General features: G+C 35.8%; 1 protein-coding gene across 1 annotated transcript in view; it reads left to right on the top strand.

The window, feature by feature from the left end:
- LRRIQ3 (leucine rich repeats and IQ motif containing 3) overlaps positions 1–26892 on the top strand; it is a 187370-nt gene that overhangs the window by 20037 nt on the left and 140441 nt on the right. Inside the window, exon 3 of the mRNA XM_065894890.1 lies at positions 3256–3389. Within this exon, the coding sequence (XP_065750962.1) occupies positions 3256–3389 (134 nt within the window). The remainder of the gene's footprint in view (positions 1–3255; positions 3390–26892) is intronic.

Genomic DNA, 26892 nt, shown 5'->3' with positions numbered 1-26892 from the left:
TATGTTTGTGTTTAGGGTAACAGGCTGAGGGTGGGGCAAAGTCCAGGGGACTAGGGGAAGGAGAGAGAATCTTAACCAAAGTTTGGTTAACAAGCATTTTATTCTGACTGCTCAGTATAGACAAAGCAGTTAAACTAATCATTAATAGGCAAAGAATGTGAATTTAGAAAGTCTGTCAGGGCCTTGTCAAAGACGAACAAGAGGGACGTTCATGGGTACAATCTAAGTAATATGGTGGAAGCGTTCTTCTTTGAATAAAACCATTTCCTGAAATAAAGGGTTAAGGAGATTTCTTAACCTTCAGTGTTTTCCAGGATCACAGGGCTCAGATAAAATTCAACATTGCCAAGTGTGTCAAATAAGTTATTAACACAGGATAATATTGTAGAAGGATATTAAACTCAGATCAATGTCAAGAAAGACTTCTTGGAGGAAAGAACTGAGTCTCCAAAAGACTAAGATAGTAAGACAAGTAATTGAGAAGGGCAGTCAAGAAACTGGAATGGCATGCAAAAAGCATTGAGGTTTGATTATCAGGTAGTTTTCAGGAATGCAAGTGGTTGAATATTGCCAGAATGGAAGGTATTATATATAGGGTGAAGGAAGATGAGATTGAGAAGGTAAGAAGGGACTAGATCAAGGATTTTGTGTGCCAAGTCAAGAAATTTGTAATTAATCTTTCAATCATATACCAGCAAAAATGCCATATCATCATATCATATCATTGCATTTTGAAAAGTTCATTCTAGCAATAGTGCATATTATGATTTGAAGGGAGTAGGGAGTAGGGATTATTTCAGATATCAGGACATTTTTAGTAAGTTAGAGAAGTGATAAAGACATGCAATAAAGCAATGGTAGAGAACAGAAGAAAATGTAGAGATCACATGCTTAGGATGTTGAATATATTGGATCTAGCAATATTTGGATATGAAGAAGTGAAAGAGAAAGATAGCCTGGGATGGTTCTAGGGTTTCTGGGTTAGGTTCATATGGGCAATAGCACCATCCACTAAGAGCATGTGAGAAAGCAGGTTAAGGAAGAAGATTCATGTTTGAGCAAGTTGAATTTACAGGAATATCTTGTTTTATTGCACTTCACTTTACTGTACTTCACACATAATGCAGTTATCACAAATTGAAGGTTTGTGGTAACCCTGCATGGAGCAAGTTTATAAGTGCCATTTTTTTTGACAGCATTTACTCACTTCATGTCTCTGTGTTACATTTTGGTAATTCTCACAATATTTCAAATATTTTCATTATTATTATATTTGTTATGAGGATCTGTGATTAGTGATTTTTGATGTTTCTACCGTAGAAAGATTACAACTCGCTGAAGGCTCTGATGATGGTTAGCTTTATTAGCAATAAAATATTTTTTAAATTAAGGCATGTACATTGATTTTTTAGGCAATGCTATTGCACACTTAATAGACTACATTATAGTGTAAACATAATATTTATATGTACTGGGAAACCAAAAAATTCATGTGACTTGCTGTATTTCAATATTCCCTTTTTGTGGTGGTCTGGAACTCAATCTGCAGTATCTCCAAGGTAAGCCTGTAATTGGATAATCAGTATGACCATATTGTTCTGTAGCTCCAGAGAGAGTTCCTGCTTAAAGTGAGAAATCTGAGAGACATCAGGACATAGGTGAGTGTTGGAGCTGTGGATTTGGTTGCAGTCATCTGGACAGTGTGTTCAGATTGAAAAAAGACAAATGGAGAAAATCCTTTCAGTGTGACATTAAGTAGGGTATGGATAGGTCTTTAAAAATTCCAGAAGTAAACATTAGTCATAGGAAAACCAAGAGTGTGGTGTACAGAAGCCAAGGGAAGTGCTTCAATGAGAAATGTCCAAAGATAATTTTGTAAAAGTATTAGATAGGATGATAGGGATAGAAGTCAGTGGATTGAGATACAGGAAGAGAGAAGGTGGGACAGCAAATATGGAATTCTGTTTCAAGGACTCTTAATAAAAGTTAGATACAAAGGATGGAGGGTTGGGATGTGTATGATTATTTGTGTGTGTGCATTTTACAGATGGGTGAGACTACATCATATTTATAGGTGAGGCATAGGGACAGTAGCAGGGAAGTAATTGAAAACAGGGAGATTAAACTTAACCATGATGGAGAGCCAATCTTGGACAAGAAGTGAGATACTTCTTGATTTAAGATTAAGTAGAAGTTGCTTCTATTCAGTATAGATATATAAGAGTTAAGTGGGAATATAGTTAAATTTGTAGGGAAGGGAGGAATGTTAGTTGATAAAGTTCAGACTTGATAGTCCTATATTCTCTGTGAGAAGGAAGCAAGATGTTTAGTTAGTGCTAGGGAAAAGGCTTTATAGAGAATAGTACTGAAGGTTTACAGTAGCTCCTGTTGGAAACAGAAGCAAGCCAGGGCCAAGTAAAGGATTTGCTAATTAGCAATGAATGTTTGTAAGTATAAATCTGAAGTAGTACTAATCTACAAGGCTTTGTGATTTTTTTTTTTTTAGCAGCTGATTAAGTGTATATGTAGTAAAGGTTTTTTTTTTTTGAACATGATGGGGTTGATAATTTTCAGAGTAGGTACCTTACAAAGAAATGTGTTAGGTTTTTAATGCATAATTCTTACATTCAAGACATAACTAAAGTGGCTTTTTCTAGCCAGTCAAATGATCAGTATCATATAAGGAGTCTATGATCCCAAATAAAAAATTTGCAGGAACAATAATCTTAGAGATAATTTCTTTAAAGGCAATATAGAATATCTTTCCCCAGGGGAATGTGCTGTCTTCCAGTAAAAGTGTGCAACATTCTAGTTAAGATGCCACAAAGTTTTGAACTACTGTAAGTTGTTTTATAAATCCATCATGTATCAGTTTCCTCTGTGATGATCCACAGAATACTTTTAGAGTTTCATTGGATGTCTATTCATGCCATTATCTTTCAGAGATCAATGTGATTATGGGCAAAATTTTAAAACTGTGATAGCAGATTGTGAGAAGAATCTAGAATGGAGAAAGTTGTCCTCATTGATCTTGCATTTTTTTTGTAGAGAATTAAAATTATTTGGTGCTACTAATTCTTGGTCTTCTGATCTAATAAAAATAGATATGAAAATATATTTATTATTTAACTGTTATGTGTATAATAAGATACCCGTGAATGTTTTAATAGTTTATACCATCAGACTTCCAAGTTAAAATATATTTTGGAAATATTTTCATGAGCTATAAATATTAAATATATTTTCTTTATACAGGGATCAACCTATAAGGATGAAATTGATAATATCAAATTTATTATTTCAAAAATTAATGAAATTCTGGCTCATAACTCACCAGTTTTGATTGTTCAAAGATGGATACGTGGTTTCTTAGTTAGGAAAAAAGTGAGGTATGTTTTATTTTCTTCAGTATTTGAATATTAAAAGATGATTAAAAGACATTTCTCTAATATATGCTTTTTTGTATTCCCTATCAAAATGGTACTTTATAGATTATTTAAACTAATTTTTAGGAGCACACCACAGATTCTATAGTAATATAACATTAAGCATAATCAAAATTTGATTCTCTTATTTTTTCTTTTAAATTGACCATATAAATAACTAATCATTAAAGTTTTTATTAATCATTGTCTGAGTAATTCTGACAGTTATTTTAAATTAAACTTAAAAACAGTCAAAAATATATATTACATTTCTCTCATGTAATGGGATATAATAGAAATATAAGCCATGTACAATATAACATGAGAGAAATATAAACCATATATATATATATATGAGGATTTTGCATTTTGTTTGAATATGAAGAGAGTTTTGCCAAAATATCTGGTACCACATCAGTCTACATTACCCTTTGATTAATGCTTTTTCCTCTCTCTTTGTTCCTTACATCCCTTTCGAGTAGCTGACATTTTACAAACAGAGGAAAACTTTTCCTATAAGAACCTCTCAACATTGTACTTGGGGAGATAAGATAGGATACTCTGTCATCAATTTATTTTAGTCATGACAAACATCAAACATATGAAAAAAGAAATGAACATTCTCTTATAGTTTATTCTCAGATGCTAAATGGGAGAATTCATAAGATAGAAATAGAACATGGCCCTGAAATATAGGTAGGATTAAATAGATCTGGAGTTGGCAAATAGACATTCCCTGAGAAAGAAAGATTAGGACATTTCACTGAAATGATATTCAACATTCTGTGGTAAGACAGAGGGGATGTTCTTATGTGTTAGCCTGCATGTGCTAAATCACAGATGGCAATAGCCCTGATTAAGAGAGATAGTATGAGAGAAAAAACTGAACATAATATAGTGCCTGCAACTTCTGAGGATGAAGTTCTATATACTTTTCAAACCAAGGTCAAAGTGTGAGAGAGAGTGGGTTCATCAGTGGGGGAAAAGTAAAGTGATTTGGAATAAAAGATGTGAAAAGAATCAGGCAATTGCTAAGAGGTACATATTTATTTAAAATATTATTTCTATCTCATATGTTCCATTTAAATTACGTATGCATTTTCTGTGAAATAAACATCTAATTAAAGGGATTTGTCTTTAGTTTATGCCCCTGGGACTGAGTTTTTCTCTCTTAGAATCAAATTTCCTTTGATATTCCTGTAACACGAGATAAAAACTTTGTACATGGAAACAATATCTGAAAATTCAGCATGCATGAAAAGAATTTGAATGAGCTTTGTGGGGAGAAATGTCAGTAGTAATAATATGTCACAGTGGTTCGATACAGACTGACTTGAATTCTTTTTCTCTTTAAAATGCTGTTCCATTAGGCACATTACTTAACTACTCTGGGCCTGAATTTCCTCATATGTTAAATGGTAGAGAGCAGGGACTAATAGCAGTACTTAGTTCGCTGCTTGCTTATGAGAATTGAGATCATGAATATAAAGCACATAGCATCTGGCAAATGTGGATATTACATTCTTATTAGCTGCTATTTTAAAAATATTATTATTGCTGTTCTTCTACCTTATGCTGTCTGCATTATATGATTTTATGGGAAACTTACTCTTTCCTTGGATTTCTTGCTCCTTTCCAATTACATTTACCACAGCATGCACAGAGCAATCTTTCAAAATTATAAACCTAATCTTTTTCACCAACCTAAAAATCCTCGAGTTGCTCTCAATTTGTTTAGGGAAAACTATTGTGATATTTGCCCCTGCAATGTTTAGCACATACTTTCATTATCAACACTTACAATACTGAATTGAAGTTGTCTGCATAATTATCTATATCTCCAAATGTACTACATACTCTGTATCTATAGTATATAACAGAGTGCTTGACACATGTTAAATGCTCAAAAAATATTTGCTGAATTGATGAATATATTAATAAATAGAGAGACTGTGCAAGCTAGAATCAGAAAAATATTTCTGGATTCATTTGTGGAAAAGCAAAAACAGAAACAACTAAGAAACATGCAAAACTACCCTGAGAGGTGCCTGTGGATTCCTCCAACCTAAAGCTCCAAGTTAGTAGTCCTCTCATATGTCTATTTCTAGCAATGAGAAATGTCTCCCTAGGTGCAAATATTTTGTACTCTGCTTGAAATTTGTTCACTTAAACTGGTTGTAATTTTATATACAGCCTTGAAGTACTGTCTAAATTTAGAAAATTATTATGATGAATGCTGTTATCTTTTTTTAACATCTTTATTGGAGTATAATTGCTTTAAAATGTTGTGTTAGCTTCTGCTATATAACAAAATGAATCAGTTATATGTATATGGGGATATATGTATACATGATGCTGTATCTTCTGAAGTGGTATTATTCTAATATAAATGATATGGTACAAGGGAGGCATACTTTTATTCTTAGAATGAAATATTGGGATCAGATTGGCAGCCTCCTAAACCTAAGTAAGGGTAACTACACTGAGGTCACAAGGAGGATTATTAGTTGGGTCAGTGGGATGTAAAAAAAGGTAAAAGAATGAAAACAAACATTTGTTGAATGTGTGGTGTATGCAAATTGGTATGCAAATACCATGTTAGGTATTTTAATCCACTTTATATCATTTAATACAGAAGAGCTTTTGAATTTGTCCTGTATTTTCTATCCTATGGATGAAGAATTAAGAATTTAAACTTGGTTGAGAGGTTGGGATATGTATCCAATGGCAGACAGCTGTGGTGTGTTGGATATTTGTGGTCAGTTATAAAGAGATGAAACGGTGTATGTTAAATCTACAAGTGTTACGTTCTTTTGTTTACCATAGCCCAAATTCTGTGCTCTTTTTACTTCTATTTCTGAAGACCTGGAAACAGCTATTTTCCAAAGAGCCCTAGTATTTTTAGTAGGGAATGGTATTTAGGACCCAAGGTCTGGGCACTAAATGTGTTCATTGCTACTGGAGTGTCATGGTTCTTAGGCTATTTCAGCAGACAGAATAGAAAATGGATTTTTTAAATCATAAATTCATATTTCTAATGCTAATCCAACACAGAAGGTTCTTCACTGACTTCTTCTTTCCATATTATACTTCCCTTCTTCCACCATGTGAATTCTGGTTGCTAACATTATCAGTAATGTTACTCATTAGCTGAATCCTAATTAACACAAAATAGTTGCAGGATTACTATACATAAACTACTATCAACAAGAAACATTTAATAAAGTTAAAATGTGTTAAAGGATTTTTTTGTCTTTAGATTGGAGATATATAGTTAAAATAATTGTTTTTTTTTTTTTTTTTTTTTTTTATTTATTTTTGCTGTGTTGGGTCTTTGTTTCTGTGCGAGGGCTTTCTCTAGTTGTGGCAAGCGGGGGCCACTCTTCATCACGGTGCGCGGACCTCTCACTATCGTGGCCTCTCTTGTTGCGGAGCACAGGCTCCAGACGCGCAGGCTCAGTAGTTGTGGCTCACGGGCCCAGTGGCTCCGCGGCATGTGGGATCCTCCCGGACCAGGGCTTGAACCCGTGTCCCCTGCATTAGCAGGCAGATTCTCAACCACTGTGCCACCAGGGAAGCCCCAAAATAATTGTTTTTTAAAAAATAATTGTTGAATGGCTACTTAGTATAATCATAGTATATTAGTTCCTTATCTAATGATTTTATTTCTTTTTAATTTTTAAAATCTTTCTTATTTTCATCTTCCATTTCTCTTAGGGTATTTTCTGTTATGTTCATTATAATTATCCTTCTCCTAGGTTAGTATTTATTTATAAAATGAGTTTTAAATGTCTATTCTGAGGCCTATCATTGCATTTCTAAATTAGTCTAATTCTAGTTTATGTGGTCTTGTATGTCTTTTATGATTTTCTTGATACCTTTTAGTTTATTTTTTAAAATAAGGCTATTTTATTTTAGATTAGTTTCAGTTACACAGAAAAATTAAGCAGGAGGTACAGAGATTTCCATTATACTCTCAGCCCCTACCCATGCATAGCCTCCCCCATTATAAACATTCCCTATCAGAGTGGTACATTTTTTTTTAAATTGATGAACTTACCCTGACATACCATAATCACCCAAAATCTATAGTTTACAGTAAACTCTTGGTATTGAACATTCTGTGAGTTTGGACAAATGTACAATGACATATATCCATCATTATGGAATCACATTTTTTAATTTTACTGCCCCCTAAAATCCTCAGTCCTCTGCCTAGTCACCCCTATCCCCCTCTCTAACTCTGTCAACCACTCATCTTTTTATTGTCTCCATAGTTTTGCCTATTCCAGAATGTCATATAGTTAGAATCATATAATATATACGCTTTTCATATTGGCTTCTTTCATTTAGTAACATGGATTTAAGATTCCTCTGTGTATTTTCATAGCTTGATAAGATAATTTCGTTTTAGAGCTGAATAATACTACATTGTCTGGATGTACCAGTTTCTTTATTCATATACCTACTGAAAGATGTATTGATTACTTCCATATTTTAGCATTTATGAATAAACCTGCTATAAACATTGATGTGCAGGGTTTTTTGTGGACAGTTTTCTGCATCTTTGGATAAATACCAAGAAGCACAATTGCTGGATTGTATGGTAAGATTTTGTTTAGTTTTATAAGAAATTGCCAAACTCTTTTCCAGTGGCTATACTATTTGCATGCCCACCAGCAATGAATGAGAGTTCCTATTGCTCCACATCTTCACCAGCATTTGGTGTTATTGTTCTGGATTTTGGCATGTGTGGTTGTATCTTATTGTTGTTTTAATTTGTATTTCACTGGTGATATATAATGTGGAGCATCTTTGCATATGCTTATTTGTCATCTATATATCTTTTTGGTGAGGTGTCTGTTAAGGTATTGGCTTTTTAAAAAAAATGAGTTCTTCTTGTTGAGTTTTTTTTTTTTTCTTGAGTTTTAAGACTTCTTTGTATATTTTGAATAACAGTTCTTTTATAGGTGCCTTTTTCAAAAATTTGTTCCTAGTCTATAGCTCATATTCTCATTCTCGTAACTTTGTCTTTTGTGGAGCAGAAGGTTTTTAATTTTAATGAAGCCAAGCTTGTCAATTCTTTCTTTCATGGATTATGTCTTTGGTGTTACATCTAAAAAGTCATTGCCATACCCAAGGTCATCTAGGTTTTCTCCTATGTTATCTTCTAGGAGTTTTATAATTTTGCACTTTACATTTATGTAATAGATCCATTTTCGAGTTAATTTTCATGAAAGGAGTAATTTCTGTGTCTAGTTTTTTTGCGTGTTCATTTTCTGCACATGACTATTTTAACATCATTGGTTGAAAAGACTATCTTTGCTCCATTGTATGGCCTTTGTTCCTTCATCAAAGATCAGTTGACTATATTTCTGTCTATTTCTGAGTTCTCTGTTCTGTTCCATTGATATATTCTTTTGCCAGTACCACATTGTCTTGATTACTGTAGCTTTATAGTAATCTCGAAGTTGGGTGGTATCTCAGTCCTCTAATTTGTCCTTTTCCTTCAATTGTCTTAGCTATTCTGGATTTTGTACCTCTCAATAGAAACTTTAGAATCAGTTTGTCAATACCTATACAATAACATGCTGGTATTCTGATTGGTATTGCACTGAATATATAGATAAGTTGAGAAGAACTGATATCTTGTCTGTATAAAATCTTCCTATCCATGAACATGGAATATCTCCTATTTATTTAGTTATTTGCTTTTGTTCCTCAGATTTTTTTAAACATCTTTATGGGAGTATAATTGCTTTACAATTGTGTGTTAGTTTCTGGTTTATAACAAAGTGAATCAGCTATACATATGCATATATCCCCATATAGAAAAGTTTTTAAAAAGTTCTCCTTGGGGCTTCCCTGGTGGTGCAGTGGTTGAGAGTCCGCCTGTCGATGCAGGGAACACGGGTTCGTGCCCCGGTCCGGGAAGATCCAACATGCCGCGGAGTGGCTGGGCCCGTGAGCCATGGCTGCTGAACCTGCGCGTCCGGAGCCTGTGCTCCGTAACGGGAGAGGCCACAACAGTGAGAGGCCCGCGTACTGAAAAAAAAAAAAATTCTCCTTGTGCCTAAGAAAATAATATATCTTATTGTGGATAGTTACAAAAATATAGAAAGCTACAAAGTTAGATTAAAATTCCCCTTACCTTATCATGCAGTGATAACCACTTTTTTCCCCCATTTTAAATTATTTTTAACATCTTTACTGTAGTATAATTGCTTTACAATGGTGTTAGTTTTTTTTTAAACATCTTTATTAGAGTATAATTACTTTACAATGGTGTGTCAGTTTCTGCTTTATAACAAAGTGAATCAGTTATACATATACATATGTCCCCATATCTCCCCGCTCCTGTGTCTCCCTCCCAACCTCCCTATCCCACCCCTCTAGGTGATCACAAAGCACCAAGCTGATCTCCCTGTGCTATGCAGCTGCTTCTCACTAGCTATCTGTTTCGGTAGTGTATATATGTCCATGCCACTCTCTCACTTTGTCCCAGCTTAATCTTCCCCCACCCCATATCCTCAAGTCCATTCTCTACTAGGTCTGCATCTTTATTCCCATCTTGCCCCTAGGTTCTTCTATTTTCTTTCTTTTTTTTTTTTTTCTTTTTAGATTCCATATATATGTGTTAGCATACGGTATTTGTTTTTATCTTTCTGACTTACTACACTCTATATGACAGTCTTTAGATCCATCCACCTCACTACAAATAACTCAGTTTCGTTCCTTTTTATGGCTGAGTAATATTCCACTGTATATATGTGCCACATCTTCTTTATCCTTTCATCTGTTGATAGACACTTAGTTTGCTTCCACGTCCTGGCTATTGTAAATAGGGCTGCAATGAACACTGTGGTACATAACTCTTTTTCAATTGTGTTTTTCTCAGTGTATATGCCCAGTAGTGGGATTGCTGAGTTGTATGGTAGTTCTATTTGTAGTTTTTTAAGGAACCTCCATAATGTTCTCCATAGTGGCTGTATCAATTTACCTTCCCACCAACAGTGCAAGAGGGTTCCCTTTTCTCCACACCCTCTCCAGCATTTATTGTTTGTAGATTTTTTGATGATGACCATTCTGACTGCTGTGAGATGATATCTCATTATAGTTTTGATTTGCATTTCTCTAATGATTAATGATGTTAAGCATTCTTTCATGTGTCTGTTGACAATCTGTATATCTTCTTTGGAGAAATGTCTATTTAGGTCTTCTGCCCATTTTTGGATTGGGTTGTTTGTTTTTTTGATATTGAGCTGCATGAGCTGCTTGTAAATTTTGGAGATTAATCCTTTGTCAGTTGCTTCATTTGCAAATATTTTCTCCTACTCTGAGGGTTGTCTTTTCGTTTTGTTTCCTTTGCTGTGCAAAAGCTTTTAAATTTCATTAGGTCCCTTTTGTTTGTTTTTGTTTTTATTTCCATTTCTCTAGGAGGTGGGTCAAAAAGGATCTTGCTGTGATTTATGTCATGGAGTGTTCTGCCTATGATTTTTTCTAAGGGTTTTATAGTGTCTGGCCTTACATTTAGGTCTTTAATCCATTTTGAGTTTACTTTTGTGTACAGTGTTAGAGAGTGTTCTAATTTCATTCTTTTACATGTAGCTGTCCAGTTTTCCCAGCACCACTTATTGAAGAGGCTGTTATTTCTCCACTGTATATTCTTCCCTCCTTTATTAAAGATAAGGTGACCATATGTGCGTGGGTTTATCTCTGGACTTTGTATCCTGTTCCATTGATCTATATTTCTGTTTTTGTGCTAGTACCATACTGTCTTGATTACTGTAGCTTTGTAGTATAGTCTGAAGTCAGGGAGCCTGATTCTTCCAGCTCAAATTTTCTTTCTCAAGATTACTTTGGCTATTTCAGGCTTTTGGGGTTTCCATACAAATTGTGAAAATTTTGTTCTAGTTCTGTGAAAAATGCCATTGGTAATTTGATAGGGATTGCATTGAATCTGTAGATTGCTTTGGGTAGTATAGTTATTTTCACAATGTTGATTCTTCCAAACCAGGAACATGGTATATCTCTCCATCTATTTGTATCATCTTTAATTTCTTTGATCAGTGTCATAATTTTCTGCATACAGGTCTTTTGTCTCCTTAGATAGTTTTATTCCTAGGTATTTTATTTTCTTTGTTGCCATGGTAAATGGGAGTGTTTCCTTAACTTCTCTTTCAGATTTTTCATCATTCGTATATAGGAATGCAAAAGATTTCTGTGCATTAATTTTGTATCCTGCTACTTTACCAAATTCATTGATTAGCTCTAGTAGTTTTCTGGTAGCATCTTTAGGATTCTCTACGTAGGGTATCATGTCATCTGCAAACAGTGACAGCTTTACTTCTTCTTTTCCAATTTGGATTGCTTTTATTTCTTTTTCTTCTCTGATGCTGTGGCTAAAACTTCCAAAACTATGTTAAATAACAGTCATGAGAGTGAGCAACCTTGTCTTGTTCCTGATCTTAGTGGAAATGCTTTCAGTTTTTCACCATTGAGGATGATGTTGGCTGTGGGTTTCTCATATATGGCCTTTATTATATTGAAGTAAGTTCCCTCTATGCCTACTTTCTGGAGGGTCTTTTATCATAAATTGGTGTTTAATTGTGTCAAAAGCTTTTTCTGCATCTGTTGAGATGATCATATGGTTTTTATTCTTCAGTTTCTTAATATGGTGTACCACATTGACTGATTCATGTATATTGAAGAATCCTTGCATTCCTGGGATAAACCCCACTGGATCATGGTGTATGATCCTTTTAATGTGCCTTTGGATTCTGTTTCCTAGTATTTTTTTGAGGATTTTTGCATCCATGTTCATCAGTGATATTGGCCTGTAGTTTTCTTTCTTTTGGACATCTTTGTCTGGTTTTTGTATCAGGGTTATAGTGGCCTCATAGAATGAGTTTGGGAGTGTTCTTCCCTCTGCTCTCTTTCAGAGGCGTTTGAGAACAATAGGTATTAGCTCTTCTCTAAATATTTGATAGAATTTGCATGTGAAGCCCTCTGGTCCTGGGCTTTTGTTTGTTGGAAGATTTTTAATCATAGTTTCAATTTCAGTGCTTCTGATTGGTCTGTTCATATTTTCTATTTCTTCCTGGTTCAGTCTCAGAAGGTTGTGCATTTCTAAGAATTTGTCCATTTCTTCCAGGTTGTCCACTTTATTGGCATACAATTGCTTGTCGTAATCTCTCATGATCCTTTGTATTTCTGCAGTGTCAGTTGTTACTTCTCCTTTTTCATTTCTAATTTTATTGATTTGAGTCTTCTCCCTTTTTTTCTTGTTGAGTCTGGCTAATGGTTTATCCATTTTTTTAATCTTCACAAAGAACCAGCTTTTAGTTTTATTGATCTTTGCTGTCATTTCCTTCATTTCTTTTTCATTTATTTCTGATCTGATCTTTATGATTTCTTTCCTTCTGCTACCTTTGGGGTTGTTTTGTTCTTCTTCTCTAATTGCTTTATGTGTAAGTTTAGGATGTTTATTTGAGAGGTCTCTTGTTTCTTAAGGTAGGATTGTATTGCTATACACTTCCCTCTTAGAACTGCTTTTGCTGCATCCCATAGGTTTTGGGTCGTCATGTCATTTGTTTCTAAGTATTTTTTGATTTCATCTTGGATTTCTTCAGTGATCTCTTGGTTATTAGGTAGTGTATTTTTTAGCCTCCATGTATTTATATTTTTTACAGATTTTTTTCCAATAATTGATATCTAGTCTCATACCATTGTGGTCAGAAAAGATACTTGATATGATTTCAATTTTCTTAAATTTACCAAGGCTTGATTTGTGTTGCAAGATATCACATATCCTGGAGAGTGTTCCATGAGCACTTTAGAAGAACGTGTATTCTGTTCTTTTTGGATGGAATGTCCTATTAATAGCAATTAAGTCCATCTTGTTTGATGTATTGTTTAAAGCTTGTGTTTCCTTATTTATTTTCCTTTTGGATGATCTGTCCATTGGTGAAAGTGGGGTGTTAAAGTCCCCTACTATGATTGTGTTACTGTTGCTTTCCCTTTTATGGCTGTTCACGTTTGCCTTAGGGATTGAGGTGCTCTTATGTTGGGTGCATAAATATTTATAATTGCTATATCTTTTTCTTGGATTGATCCCTTGATCATCCTGTAGTGTCCTTCTTTGTCTCTTGTAATAGTCTTTTTTTAATGTCTATTTTGTGTGATACGAGAATTGCTACTCCAGCGTTCTTTCGGTTTCCATTTGTATGGAATATCTTTTTCCGTTCCCTCACTTTCAGTCTGTATGTGTCCCTAGGTCTGAAGTGGGTCTCTTGTAGACAGCATATATATGGGTCTTGTGTTTGTATCTATTCAGCCAGTCTATGTTGGAGCATTTAGTCCATTTACATTTACAGTAATTATTGATATGTATGTTCCTATTACCGTTTTCTTAATTGTTTTGGGTTTGTTATTGAAGGTCTTTTCTTTCTCTTGTGTTTCCTGCCTACAGAAGTTCCTTTAGCATTTGTTGTAAAGCTGGTTTAGTGGTGCTGAATTCTCTTACATTTTGCTTGTCTGTAAAGTTTTTGATTTCTTCGTCGAATCTGAATGAGATTCCTGCTGGGTAGAGTAATCTTGGTTGTAGGTTTTTCCCTTTCATCACTTTAAATATGTCCTGCCAGTCTCTTCTGTCTTTCAGAGTTTCTGCTGAAAGATCAGCTGTTAACCTTATGGGGATTCCCTTGTATGTTATTTGTTGTTTTTCCCTTGCTGCTTTTAATATTTTTTCTTTGTATTTAATTTTTGATAGTTTGATTAATCGGTGTCATGGCATGTTTCTGCTTGGATTTATCCTGTATGGGACTCTCTGCCCTTCCTGGACTTGATTAACTATTTCCTTTCCCATATTCAGGAAGTTTTCAACTATAATCTCTTCAGATAGTTTCTCAGTCCCTTTCTTTTTCTCTTCTTCTTCTGGGTGCCCTATAATTCGAATGTTGATATGTTTAATGTTGTCCCTGAAGTCTCTGAGACTGTCCTCAATTCTTTTCATTCTTTTTTCTTTATTCCTCTCTGCAATAGTTATTTCCACTATTTTATCTTCCTGGTCACTTATCCATTCTTCTGCCTCAGTTATTCTGCTATTGATTCATTCTAGAGAATTTTTAATTTCATTTATTGTGCTGTTTATCATTGTTTGTTTGCTCTTTAGTTCTTCTAGGTCCTTGTTAAACGGTTTTTGTGTTTTCTCCATTCTGTTTCCAAGATTTTGTATCATCTTTACTATCATTATTCTGAATTCTTCTTCAGGTAGACTGACTATTTCCTCTTCATTTGTTTTGTCTGGTGGGTTTTTGCCTTGGTCCTTCATCTGCTGTGTGTTTCTCTGTGTTCTCATTTTGCTTAACTTCATGTGTTTGGGGTCTCCTTTTCACAGTCTGCAAGTTTGTAGTTCCCGTTGTTTTTGGTGTCTTCCCCCAGTGGCTATGTTGGTTCAGTGGGTTGTTTAGGCTTCCTGGTGGAGGGCACTAGTGCCTGTGTTCTGGTGGATGAGGCTGGATCTTGTCTTTCTTTTGGTCAGTTCCACGGCCGGTGGTGTTTTTTAGGGTGTCTGTGACCTTATTACGCTTTAAGGTAGACTTTCTGCTAGTGGGTGGGGTTGTGTTCCCATTCTTGTTATTGTTTGGCATAGGTGTTCAGCACTGTAGCTTGCTGGTCATTTAGTGGAGCTGGGTCTTGGCGTTGAGATGGAGATCTCTGGAATATTTTTGCTGTTTGATATTATGTGGAGCTGGGTAGTTTCCAGTGAACCAATGTCCTGAACTCAGCTCTCTCACCTCAGAGGCACAGGCCTGACAGCTGGACAGAGCACCACGACCCTGTCAGCCACATTGAAAAGGCGAAAAAGGAAAAATATATATATATTGTTGCTCCCAAAGTCCACTGCCTCAATTTAGGATGATTCATTGTCTATTCAGGTGTTCCACAGATGTGGGGTACATCAAGTTGATTGTGGAGATTTAATCTGCTGCTCCTGAGGCTGCTGGGAGAAATTTCCCTTTCTCTTCTTTGTTCACACATCTCCTGGGGCTCAGCTTTGGATTTGGCCCCACCTCTGTGTGTAGGTCGCCTGAGGGCATCTGTTCCTGCTCAGACAGGATGGGGTTAAAGGAGCAGCTGATTATGGGGCTCTGGCTCACTCAGGCTGGGGGGAGGGTTGGGTACAGAATGTGGGGCAAGCCTGTGTTAGGAGAGGCCAGTGTGACGTTGCAACAACCTGTGGTGCTCCGTGTGTTCTCCCGGGGAAGTTGTCCCTGGATCACGGGACCCTGGCAGTGTCGGGCTGCACAGACTCCGGGGAGGGGAGATGTTGATAGTGACCTGTGCTTGCACACAGGCTTCTTATTGGCTGCAGCAGCAGCCTTGGCGTCTCATGCTCACCTCTGAGGTCCACGCTGATTGCCGCGGCTCACGCCCATCTCTGGAGCTCGTTTAGGCGGCGCCCTGTATCCCCTCCCCTCGTGCACCTCGAAACATAGAGGCAAGAAAAAGTCTATTTCTTCTTCGGCAGTTCCATACTTTTTCCTGGACTCCCTCCTGGCTAGCTGTGGCGCACTAGCCCCCTTCAGGCTGTGTTCTCACAGGCAACCCCAGTCCTCTCCCTGGGATCCGACCTCCAAAGCTGAAGCCTCAGCTCCCAGCCCCCACCCGCCCCAGCAGGTGAGCAGAAAAGCCTTTCAGGCTGGTGAGTGCTGGTTGGCACTGATCCTCTGTGCGGGAATCTCTTTGCCTTGCCCTCTGCACCCCTGTTGCTGTGCTCTCTGCTGTGGCTCTGAAGCTTCTCCCCTGCCACCCACTGTCTCTGCCAGTGAAGGGGCTTCCTAGTGTGTAGAAACTTTTCCTCCTTCCCAGCTCCTTCCCAGAGGGGCAGATCCTGTCCCTATTCTTTTGTCTTTGTTTTTCCTTTTTTCTTTTGCCCTACCCAGATACGTGGGGGAGTTTCTTGGCTTTTGAGAGGTCTGAGCTCTTCTGCCAGTGTTCAGTAGGTGTTATAGGAGTTGTTCCACATGTAGATGTATTTCTGATGTATTTGTGGGGAGAAAGGTGATCTCCATGTCTTACTCTTCCACCATCTTGAAGGTTTCCTCTTTCTACATCATATTTTATATTTTTTTGTTTTCTGTATCCCTTAACTCCTTATTGTGGATATAGATAAACTTACTACTTTTCTCTTTTAACCTTCCTACTAGCTTTATAAGTGCTTGGTTCACTACTTTTATTGCATGTTTGCCTTTACCGATAACATTCTTCCTTTCATAATTTTCATATTTCTAGTCCTGGTCTTTTCTGCTTAGAAAAGATCCTTTAACATTTCTTTTAAAATTGGTTTGGTGATATTGAACTTTTTTAGCTTTTGCTTGTCTGCAAAAAATTTTATTTTTTCTTCAAATCTGAATAAAGTCTTGACAGGTAGAGTATTCTTGGTTGTAGGGGTTTTCCTTTTATCACTTTGAATATATTGTGCTACCCTCTTCTGCCCTGCAAAGTTTTTGATGAAAAGTCAGCTGACAGTTTAATGGGAGTTCCCTTTTCCTTCACTAGTTGCTTTTCTCTTGCTGCTTTTAGGATTGTCTCTCTGTCTTCAGTTTTAGCAATTTTAACTATAATGTGTCTTGTTGTGGACCTCCTTGGATTCTCCTTATTTGGGACTCTGTGTTCTTCCTGCACCTGGATGTCTGTTTTCTGTCCCAAGTTAGGGAAGTTTTCAATAATTATTTTTTTCAAATAAGTTCTCTTCCCTTTTCTCTATCTCTTTGCCTTCTGGGACCCTTATAATGTGAAAGTTATTATGCTTTATTTTTCCCAGAGTTCTCTTAACTATTCTCATTTTTTAAACTTCTTTTTTCCCCTTATTTTCTATTTAGCTTGGGTGATTTCCACTACTCTGTCTTTCAGTTTGCTGATCTGTTCCTCTGTGTCACTTAATCTACTGTTGATTTCTTCTAGTGTATTTTTACTTTTAGTTATTTTATTCTCCAGCTAGGTTTGGTTCTTTATGTTTTCCAAATCCTCATTAAAATTCTCACCGTGTTCATCCATTCTTTTCTCAAGTTTGTTGAGCATCGTTATGATCATTACCTTGAATTCCTCAAGGTAGATTGCTTATTTCCATTTTGTTTAATTCTTTTTCTGAGGCTCTGCCTTGTTCCTTTGTTTGGAACATATTCTTTTGTCTCCTCATTTTGCCTAATTCTCTATGTTTATTTCTATTTATTAGGTTGATTACATTTCCCAATCTTGGAGAAGTGGCCTTATGTGGGAGATGTCCTATGGGGCCCAGCAGCATACTCTCCTCTGGTCACCAGAGCTATATGCTCTAGGGTATGTCCCCTATGTGGGTTGCATGGGCCCTTCTAATGTGGTGGGGCTGACTACTATAGGTGTGCTGGCAGTTGGGGCTGGCATGCATAATAATAGGCTAGAGGGAGGACTTCATAATGGCTCTTGCCAGTGTTAATGTCCTTGTGGTAGAATGACCTCCCCAAAATGGCTACTGCCAGAGTCTTTGTCCCCATAAGGAATCCCAGTTGCCTCTTGCCTCTCTGGGAGGATCTCTAAGGTCAGTTAGTGGATCTGACCAAGCTCTTTTCAAATTACTGTGTTTGCACTGGCACTCAGAGCAATGTGTCTCTGTTTCCTACAGCCTTCAAGCTCTCCCATATGCAAGCCCCACTGGCCTTCAAAGCCAGACATTCTGGGGAATCATCTTTCCAGTGCAGGACCCATGGGCTAGGGAGTCCAATGTGGAGCTTGGACCCCTTGCTCCTTGGGGACAACCTCTGAAGTTGTTATTATCTTCTTATTTGTCAGTTACCTACTGGGGTTGGGAGTCTTGATTATATCACAGCTCTGCCCCTCCTACCCATCTCATTATGGTTGCTTCTTATATCTTTAGTTGTAGAAAATCTTTTCTGCTAGTCTTTAGGTTGTTGTTATAGATAATTGCTCTATCAATAGTTGTAATTTTGGTGTGCCTGTGGGAAGAGGTGAGCTTAGGATCTTCCTACTCCATCTTGGCAATACACTGCAACCTCTGTTTCTAAATTTGTGCATTTAGACTATTAACTTCATAGTGATAATTGATACAGTTTGATTAATATCTGTCATATCCATTACTGTTTTTTATTTGTTGCCATTGTTTTTCTATTTTACATTCCACTTTTTTCTTCCTTTTGTGGTTTTAATTGAGCATTTTATATGATTCCATTTTCTCTCCTTTCTTCGCATATTGGTTACCACTTTCTTAGTGTTTGCCCTAGAGATTGCAATATACATATATAGCTAATCCAAGCCCAGTTTCAAACACTATACAATTTCACAGGTAGTATTAGTATCATATAATAAAAAAAAATCCTAATTCCCCCTTCCTGTCCCTTGTATCACTGACTTCAGTTATTTCACTGATACATACATTGGCATTTATATGTATGTATGTAGATGTGTATATATTTTATATATATATATATATATATATATATACATAATTGAATCTATTGATGCTATTGTTTTGTACAAACTGTTACCTCTTAAGTATAAGAAAAATAAAGATTTTATTTTAACTTCACTTATTCCTTCTTTGATTCTCCTCCTTACTCTTTGTAAATGCAAGATAATGACTTATTTTTTTTCCCTCTAAAGAACTTCTTTTAACATTTCTTATACAGCAGTACTGGCAAAAAAATTCCCTAGGTTTTTGTCTTTATTTATTTTTCACTTTGAAAGATAATTTCATAGGGAATAGAATTGTAGGTTAGCAGATTTTTTCTCTCAATACTTTAAACATGTCACCCCATTTTCTTCTTGCTTGCATGATTTCTGTGAAGAAGTCATATATACTTCTTATCTTTATTCCTCTATAGGTAAGATTTTTCTCCCTTGACTTCTTTCTGATATGCTTTAGTTTGAAAATGATGTAAAGTTTCAGCATTTTTCCTGCTTTATAACCTCTGATCTTCCTGGATCTGTGGTTTGTTGTCTGGCTTTAATTTGGAGAAATTCTCCATCATTATAGTTTCAAATATTTCTTCTTTTCATTTATCTCTTCTCCTTCTGGTATTTCCATCACAGGTATGTTGCACCTTTATAGTTCTGTAGCCCTTGCATATCCTATCCTGCTTTTTTCGTCTTTGTCCTCTTTGCTTTTTTGTTTTCAAGTATTCTACTGATGTTCTTTCCTTAGCCATATCCAATCTAGTAATAAGCCCATTGTAGACATATTCATTTCTGTTGCAGTGTTTTGATCTCTAGCATTTCTTTTTGATTCTATCTTAGTTTTTTTCTCTCTCTGCTTACATTGCCCATCTATTCTTGTAAGCTGTGTGGTTTATCCATTAGAGCCTTTAGCATATTATTCATAATTGTTTTAAAAGTTCTGGTCTGATAATTCCAACTTACCTGCCATGTGTTTCTGATCATTGTTCAGTTTCTTTAAATTGTGCTTTTTTTTCCCTTTTGGTATGCCTTGTCATTTTTTTTTCTGATAGCTCAACATTATGTACCAGGTAAAAGGAACTGTTGAAAATAGGTCTTGGTTATTGATGCTGAGGTGTGGGGAGGGGTAGCATTCTATATTCCTATGATTAAGTTTTAGACTTTTAGTGAGTCTGTGAATGTGAACTATAAACTGACAAGAGCTTCTCATTTTTTTTCTCCCCTCTTTGGTGTGACTGGATTGCTAGAGTGAGCTGGAGTTTAGTACAGCTGACCCTTGAACAACATGGGTTTGAACTGCATGGGTCCACTTATACACAGATTTCTTTCAATAAATACATACTCCAGTACTACATGATCTAATGTTCGTTGAATCTGTAGATGTGGAACCGTGGATATGGAGGGTTGACTTTATAAAGTTATATGTGGATTTTTAACTGTGTGAGAGGTTGATGCTTCTAACCCCCATGCTGTTCAAGGTTCAACTCTATTTCCTTTCTCTCATGTGGAAGGCTTGGGCCAGTTGCAGTTGGGTTTTCCCTTCTCCCAGGTCAGTTAGGCTCTGATAATACCCCAGTAGGTTAGGCTGTAGTTAATTACATTCACCTGAGGGCAGGCCTTGTTTAAAAAGAACAGAGTGCTCTGATATATTTCAAATTGTTTCATTTTCCCCTCCCACTTTTGGAAGCACAAGGAGATTTTTCTCTGATGTTTACTGTGGGAATCTGGTGGAACTCCTGGAGGTAAATCTCACAGTACTGTGGTAGTCTCCTTATGACTGAGTACCCCTGGAGTTTTAAACTCTCAGTGTTGTACACACTGAGCCTCCAGCAATTTGTCAATGACAGTTCAGATTTTCCTACCTTGTCACTAGTTTTGGTGGCAGTTTCCTCTTATGACTGTTTGCTCAGGTAATCTGTGATGATTTATATTCACCTGTCTCTCAAATCTTTAAGGCAACAGTGTGCCCTGTGTTCTCCTCTGTCTTAGAGATCCAAGAAAAGTCATTGGTTTTTCAGTCTATTCAGCTTTTTAGTTGTTGTTAGGACAGAATGACAGTTTCCAAGCTCCTAATATGCAGAACGGGACTTCAGTTTATTTTGAAATAATAGGTTATAGTTTTATCTTTTTTGCGGGCTTCACTGTCAGGCTTGCTTTTATTGTCTGTAGTGATGTTACTTTGCTTCTTGTTGTCTTTTTGCTTTATAATAACTCTATAATAAATCTTTATGGCTTTAGATAGTGATCCTATTGTATTGCCCATTTTATGAGAAATTAGTTTTTAATCAAATTTAAGAAGCTTTTTTTCAGGTTCTAAATTTCTTTATTCTGTTCTTGTTTGGTGTGTGTGTGTGTGTGTGTGTGTGTGTGTGTGTGTAGTTTCCGAAAGTATCATGGCTTACTTTCTGAATTCTCTTTCTCTGGTCCCCAGCACTAACTTTTTAATGCAGACTTTTTTTTCCTCTCTATTTTTCTCCATTGTTTCTGTGCTGCTCAATTTTGATTCTGTCTTCAGGAGTTTCTTCTCAGTTTTGGGCTTTAACCTAGAGAAAAGCACTGGCTAATTAGTTTTGTGGGTTTATAGGCCCAGAATTATCTAGGACCTTCAGATCTTACCACTGAACCCTTGTATTCACACACTATTAGTATATGCAAAACCCCACTAGGATTTAGCTTCTGTTGTTTTTAAAAAAAATTTCTTGAAGTATAGTTGATTTTGGCCATCATCAAAAAAATCTACAAACAATAAATGCTGGAGAGGGTGTGGAGAAAAGGAAACCCTCCTACACTGTTGGTGGGAATGTAAATTGAACAGCAACTATGGAGAACAATATGGAGGTTCCTTAAAAAACTAAAATTAGCTCTGTTCTTAAATTGTCTCTCCAAGCTTTCCAGGAAGTGTCTTTAGATTTTTTGTTTTATTTCTATCCATCACATGCATTGCTTTCATTTGTTTCCTACTGCATAATTGCTAATATCACAATGGTCTGAAGGATGTCAGTGGTTTTTCTGTATTCCTATAAATTTTAGATTTCCTGGGGATATCTTCTCACATAATGTTGTTATAGGTAATGAAAAATTTTTACTATCTAGTTGTTATATCTGTTTTTACATGGGAATATGGGTAGATTTAAAAAATATGTGACTGCCATGATTACTATTTCAGAGTGCCCTTATAAAACATGAAGCTGGTTGACCAGCATCATTCACCAGGTATTTCTAATAAGCTAAATTTCTGTGACTTCCATATTTTAGATATGTATTAGCTGGATTTCTTAAAAATATAAGAGAGTTACAGAAATCAAATATCCTACAATTACAAGAAAGAATGGTTAGAGTTACTTGGATATTTACATATCAAAAGAGTTACTTAAGGATATTTCAAAATAGCTGAATAGTATATGATATTGACTATAAAATAGTATATGTACAATATATACTAGTGTAGTATACTGTTAGTATATATATGCTATATACAAATAGTAAATAGAATAGATAAAAGAATCAAGAATAAGGATGGGACTTTCAGAAAGACAGGTTTCAGCTTGTCTTTTAAGAATAATATCTAACTATTATGATTGTCTGAATGGTATGGTTATAAATTTCTTTTGACATATAGTATTAAAGTAGGAATTGTCTGCATACTAGTGTTGTAATAAACTGGGTTTTAGCAGAGATCACATATGTATAACATCCAACATCTTTTTTTTATATGTACAGATGGCACATGGTGCCAATTTTATTTGCAGATATTACAGCATTCCAAAGTTTACAAATTACACCTTTGCCACAGCTTGGCTAAATCTTGAACTAGTGCAGAATCCAGCTGTGCTAGGGAGCTGATCTTAGCATGCTTGGACATCATATACTTGTTCTTGATAGTCATGTGCTTTATAAGCCCACAATTCAGCATGACTACATTCTTAGCCAGGTGTTGCATAACAACAAGAAGGGATTCTTCAGTGTCTGAAAGGTAATGCTGTAGAATTGGTGTCCATTCACTATTATCAAGAATTTTCAGTGCTAAGCCAAATGTCCCATGGCAACCTGAGGAGGAAAGTGCACCATATGGTAGTCCAAAATAGTTCCATCAGATATGTATATAAATAGGAAAATAATATGTGATCCTATTCAGACCAGGAGCAAAATACAGAGGCCTGTAGTCATCATTATTATATTAAACTACTGAAAGCTTTATCTAATTTGATAATATTTTATTTAAAAGAAGAAACAATATATTTGTATGTTTTAGTCATAACTGGATTCAGTTCTGTGTAACAGAGACCTCCTAAAATAATGGTTTAAACTAGGAAAAAGTTTTATTTTTTATATTAGAAGAGTCCGTAGTCCAAGAAGTACAAAGTGTACTTTGTACAAGTGTGACTCTGCACAAAATCAAGACCCAAGTGTCCTTTTTATTCTATCTTCCTATCTTGTGTGTTCTATCCTAAGTTCACTTGTGTTTCAGAATGGCTGCCAAAGTTCCAATTGCTATATCTGGTTGCATGCTGGAAGGCTCATGCAGTACTGAATGGCAGAAAGGGCACATCACCACACTAAAACAGCAACTTTAATCAGCCTAATTGGGAATAAAGCATTTCCTCTTAACAGTTCCTTGGCCAGAATTTAGTAATATGGGCACACTGGCAACAAGGAATGCTAAGAAATAGGATCTTTTATCTGGCCATTTTGCTACTTGTGTGAAATTTGGCTTCTGTTACAAAGGCTAAAAGGGAGGATTTGAATTGGAAGGTAGTTAGCAGTTTCTACCACAGCATATTTGAAAGCAAAAGACAAAATTATGATTATTGCCTAATAGATCTAAATTCATATATAAAAAAGGAAGAAGTTTGGCATATCAAGGCTCTAAGCATCTGTATCATGAAGATAGAAAAGTAGCAGAAGTTATACCCAAAAAGAGTAAAAGGAAAGGAATAATAAAAATAGTGTCAGAAATAGATGAAATATAAAACAAGCATACAATGAACATGAGAAAATGTGCATAAAAATCAATAAAGCCAAATGGACATATATACACTACCAAATGTAAAATAGATAGCTAGTGGGAAGCAGCTGCATAGCACAGGGAAATCAGCTCGGTGCTTTGTGACCACCTAGAGGGGTGAGATAGGGAGGGTGGGAGGGAGACACAGGAGGGGGGAGATATGGGGACATATGTATATGTATAACTGATTCACTTTGTTATAAAGCAGAAACTAACACACCATTGTAAAGCAATTATACTCCAATAAAGATGTTAAAAAAGTCAATAAAGCCAATAATTGGTTATTTTCAAAGAGTAATAAATTGATAAAGCTCTAGCAAGACTGCTATAACAAAGAGATAGAGGAAAAAATTCAAATTACCATGATAAAGACCATCGCTGCAGCTTCACAGAAGTTAAAGGGAATACAATGAGTAACTTATGCCAAATAATTTCACAGTTTGTGTGAAAAGGACAAATTCTTTGAAGAAACACAATTTTCAATCTGACAGAAGAAATAAAAATGCTGAATAGTCCTTCATACATTAAAGAAATTGAATCCATTATTAAAATCTTTCCCACAAAGAGACTTCAGGTCTAGATGACTTTGCTGGTGAATTATCCTGCACATCTAAGGAACATATAACACCATCTTAACCAAAATTTCCGAAGAGTGAATAAGAATACTTTTCATGTTTTGAAAGGTCAGCATAACATTAAAAGCAAAACCTGAAAAGGACCTTACAAGAAAGAAAATTGCAGGCCTGTCTTATGTATGCAAATGTAAAAATTATTAAAAATATATTAGAAAATTAGATCTAGTGACATATAAAGTAGTTAATACCCTATAGCCAACATAAGTTTGTTTGAAGAATAAAAAATTAGTTTAACATTAGAAAACGAATCAACCAACATAGGTTGTTTGAAGAATAAAAAATTAGTTTAACATTAGAAAATGAATCACATAACAATATGAGTGGGGGAAAACACCTCAGTGTTTCTCACTTTGCCCAGTATCAGGTTAACTAAAATTTGTGTATATTTTGAATGAATGTGTCCTCATTTTTCAAGGCTCCAAAGTAACTGAGACTTGATCTCATTTGATCTCATCTAACTTGTGATAGGCAGAATTTCAAGATGGCCCATATGATCTTTGTTCCCTGGTGTTACTCCCACAATCATGTTGTATTATGCAGCAGATGATATTTTGCAGATGTCATTAAGGTTCCTTACTAGTCAGTTGACCTTAAGATAGATTATCTGAGTGGGTCTAACCTAATCAAATGACCTATTTAAAAACAAAGAGTGTTCTCTGGCTGATGGTAGAACAGGATATCAGAGAAAGTTGAAGCACAAGAAGGACTTGATGTACTGTTGCTGTCTTAAAGGTGAAGGGGACCGCATTTAAATGACATGAGAGTGACTTTATGAGCTAGGAGTGACCCTCCACCAATAACCAGCAAAAAAATGGAGACTTTAGTCCTATGCAAGAAATTGGATTCTACCAACTACTTGAATGAGCTTAGAAGCAGATTTTTTCCGGATAAGAAGGAACCCAGACTGGCCACAAAGTTTGTGCAATTTGTTACTCAGTAATAGAAAAATAATATATAATAGAGTTGTGCAAAGTGAGGTTATAGTTCTGGTATATTCAGTGTTTCATTAATGCAGTACCTTGTAAAGTGAGGTCTACCTGTATACAATCCTCTCAATGTCTGCACCAAAATCATAAAATTCAACAGTCATTTAAGGTTAAAAATATATATATATATATTTATTTATTTAAGAATCTAGGATTAGAAGGAAACTTTCTTAATCTAACAATACATATATTTTAACACATTTATTAATACTTAGTAGTGAAATATTGGAATTATTCCCCCTGAGGCCAGGAACAAAACAAGGGTGTCAACTGTTAGCATTTTTATTTAGTACTGCAATGGTGAGCATAGATCAGTGGAACAAAGTAAGGAAAATAAAAAGGAAGTTAAAAGATTAGAAAGTAAGAAAATTGTAATTTCTTGTAGATGTCATGATTTTGAATGTGCAAGCTAGTAAAATAATAATACAAAAACCAATAGTATTTAAATATATAATAACAATCACCAATTGGAAAATGAAATTAAAAGCTACCATTTATAGTAGTATAAAAGCCTCACCATTTGTTGGATTGGTCTTCCAGAGGCTGACACAAAAACAAGATTAGTTGTACAAGAAATTTATTGGGAGAAATACCTTTGACAAAAGAGGAAGGAGTAGGAATAGGCAGGCAGAAACCTTCACACTCTGATGATAATTTGACAACCTGTGAAGGGAGAGAGGCAATGGATTGGGCAGAAAGAGACTCAGTAACACAATTCTGAAGAAATTTAGGCCAGACCATTGGGGAATCCCTGAGCAAAACTTGAACATTGGAGGAATCCTGCCTCAGGCAGAAATGGACCAGCACTAGTACAATACCTCAGTCATTGACTGGGAATAGCCTTGGCAAAAATGTAGTGATGGATCTAAAGAGGCAGCAGCTGGGGCTGTCAGTCAGCTGTGCTCCTCATATTGGATTCTCTTCAAGGAGATCTGAGCAGCGCACTTCCATGGCTGTCATAAACCACGGACTAAGGATACATGAAAGGAAAGGTGTGAATTACCTCTGAAAAGAAAGCTACCAAACATTACTGATAGAACAAGATGAAAATAAATATAAGAATATATCATTTTTATGATATTGGATGAATCAATGTAATAAAGATGTCTGTTCTTTCTAAATTGATCTGTCTCTGCAGTGCATTCCTCAACAAAATTCTAGCAGTTTTCCTTTAATAACACATACTTTGAAAAATAATATTGTGTTGGCATTTCAATTTGCCTCTACTCATTCTCTAAATCCCATTAAACTGATAGTATGAGGATTTAGAAAGGCAGAGGGCAAGAGAAGGGCAAAGAGAAAGAGAACAACAAAATTTTGCAAACTAGGAAGCAGATAGGTATGTATAACTGACTTTGCAGATCTTAGGAACCTGTAGCTAGAGATCA

Source organism: Phocoena phocoena, chromosome 1 (assembly GCF_963924675.1).
Source record: "Phocoena phocoena chromosome 1, mPhoPho1.1, whole genome shotgun sequence".
Classification (NCBI taxonomy): domain Eukaryota; kingdom Metazoa; phylum Chordata; class Mammalia; order Artiodactyla; family Phocoenidae; genus Phocoena; species Phocoena phocoena.
This window is presented reverse-complemented; position numbering and strand designations above follow the sequence as displayed.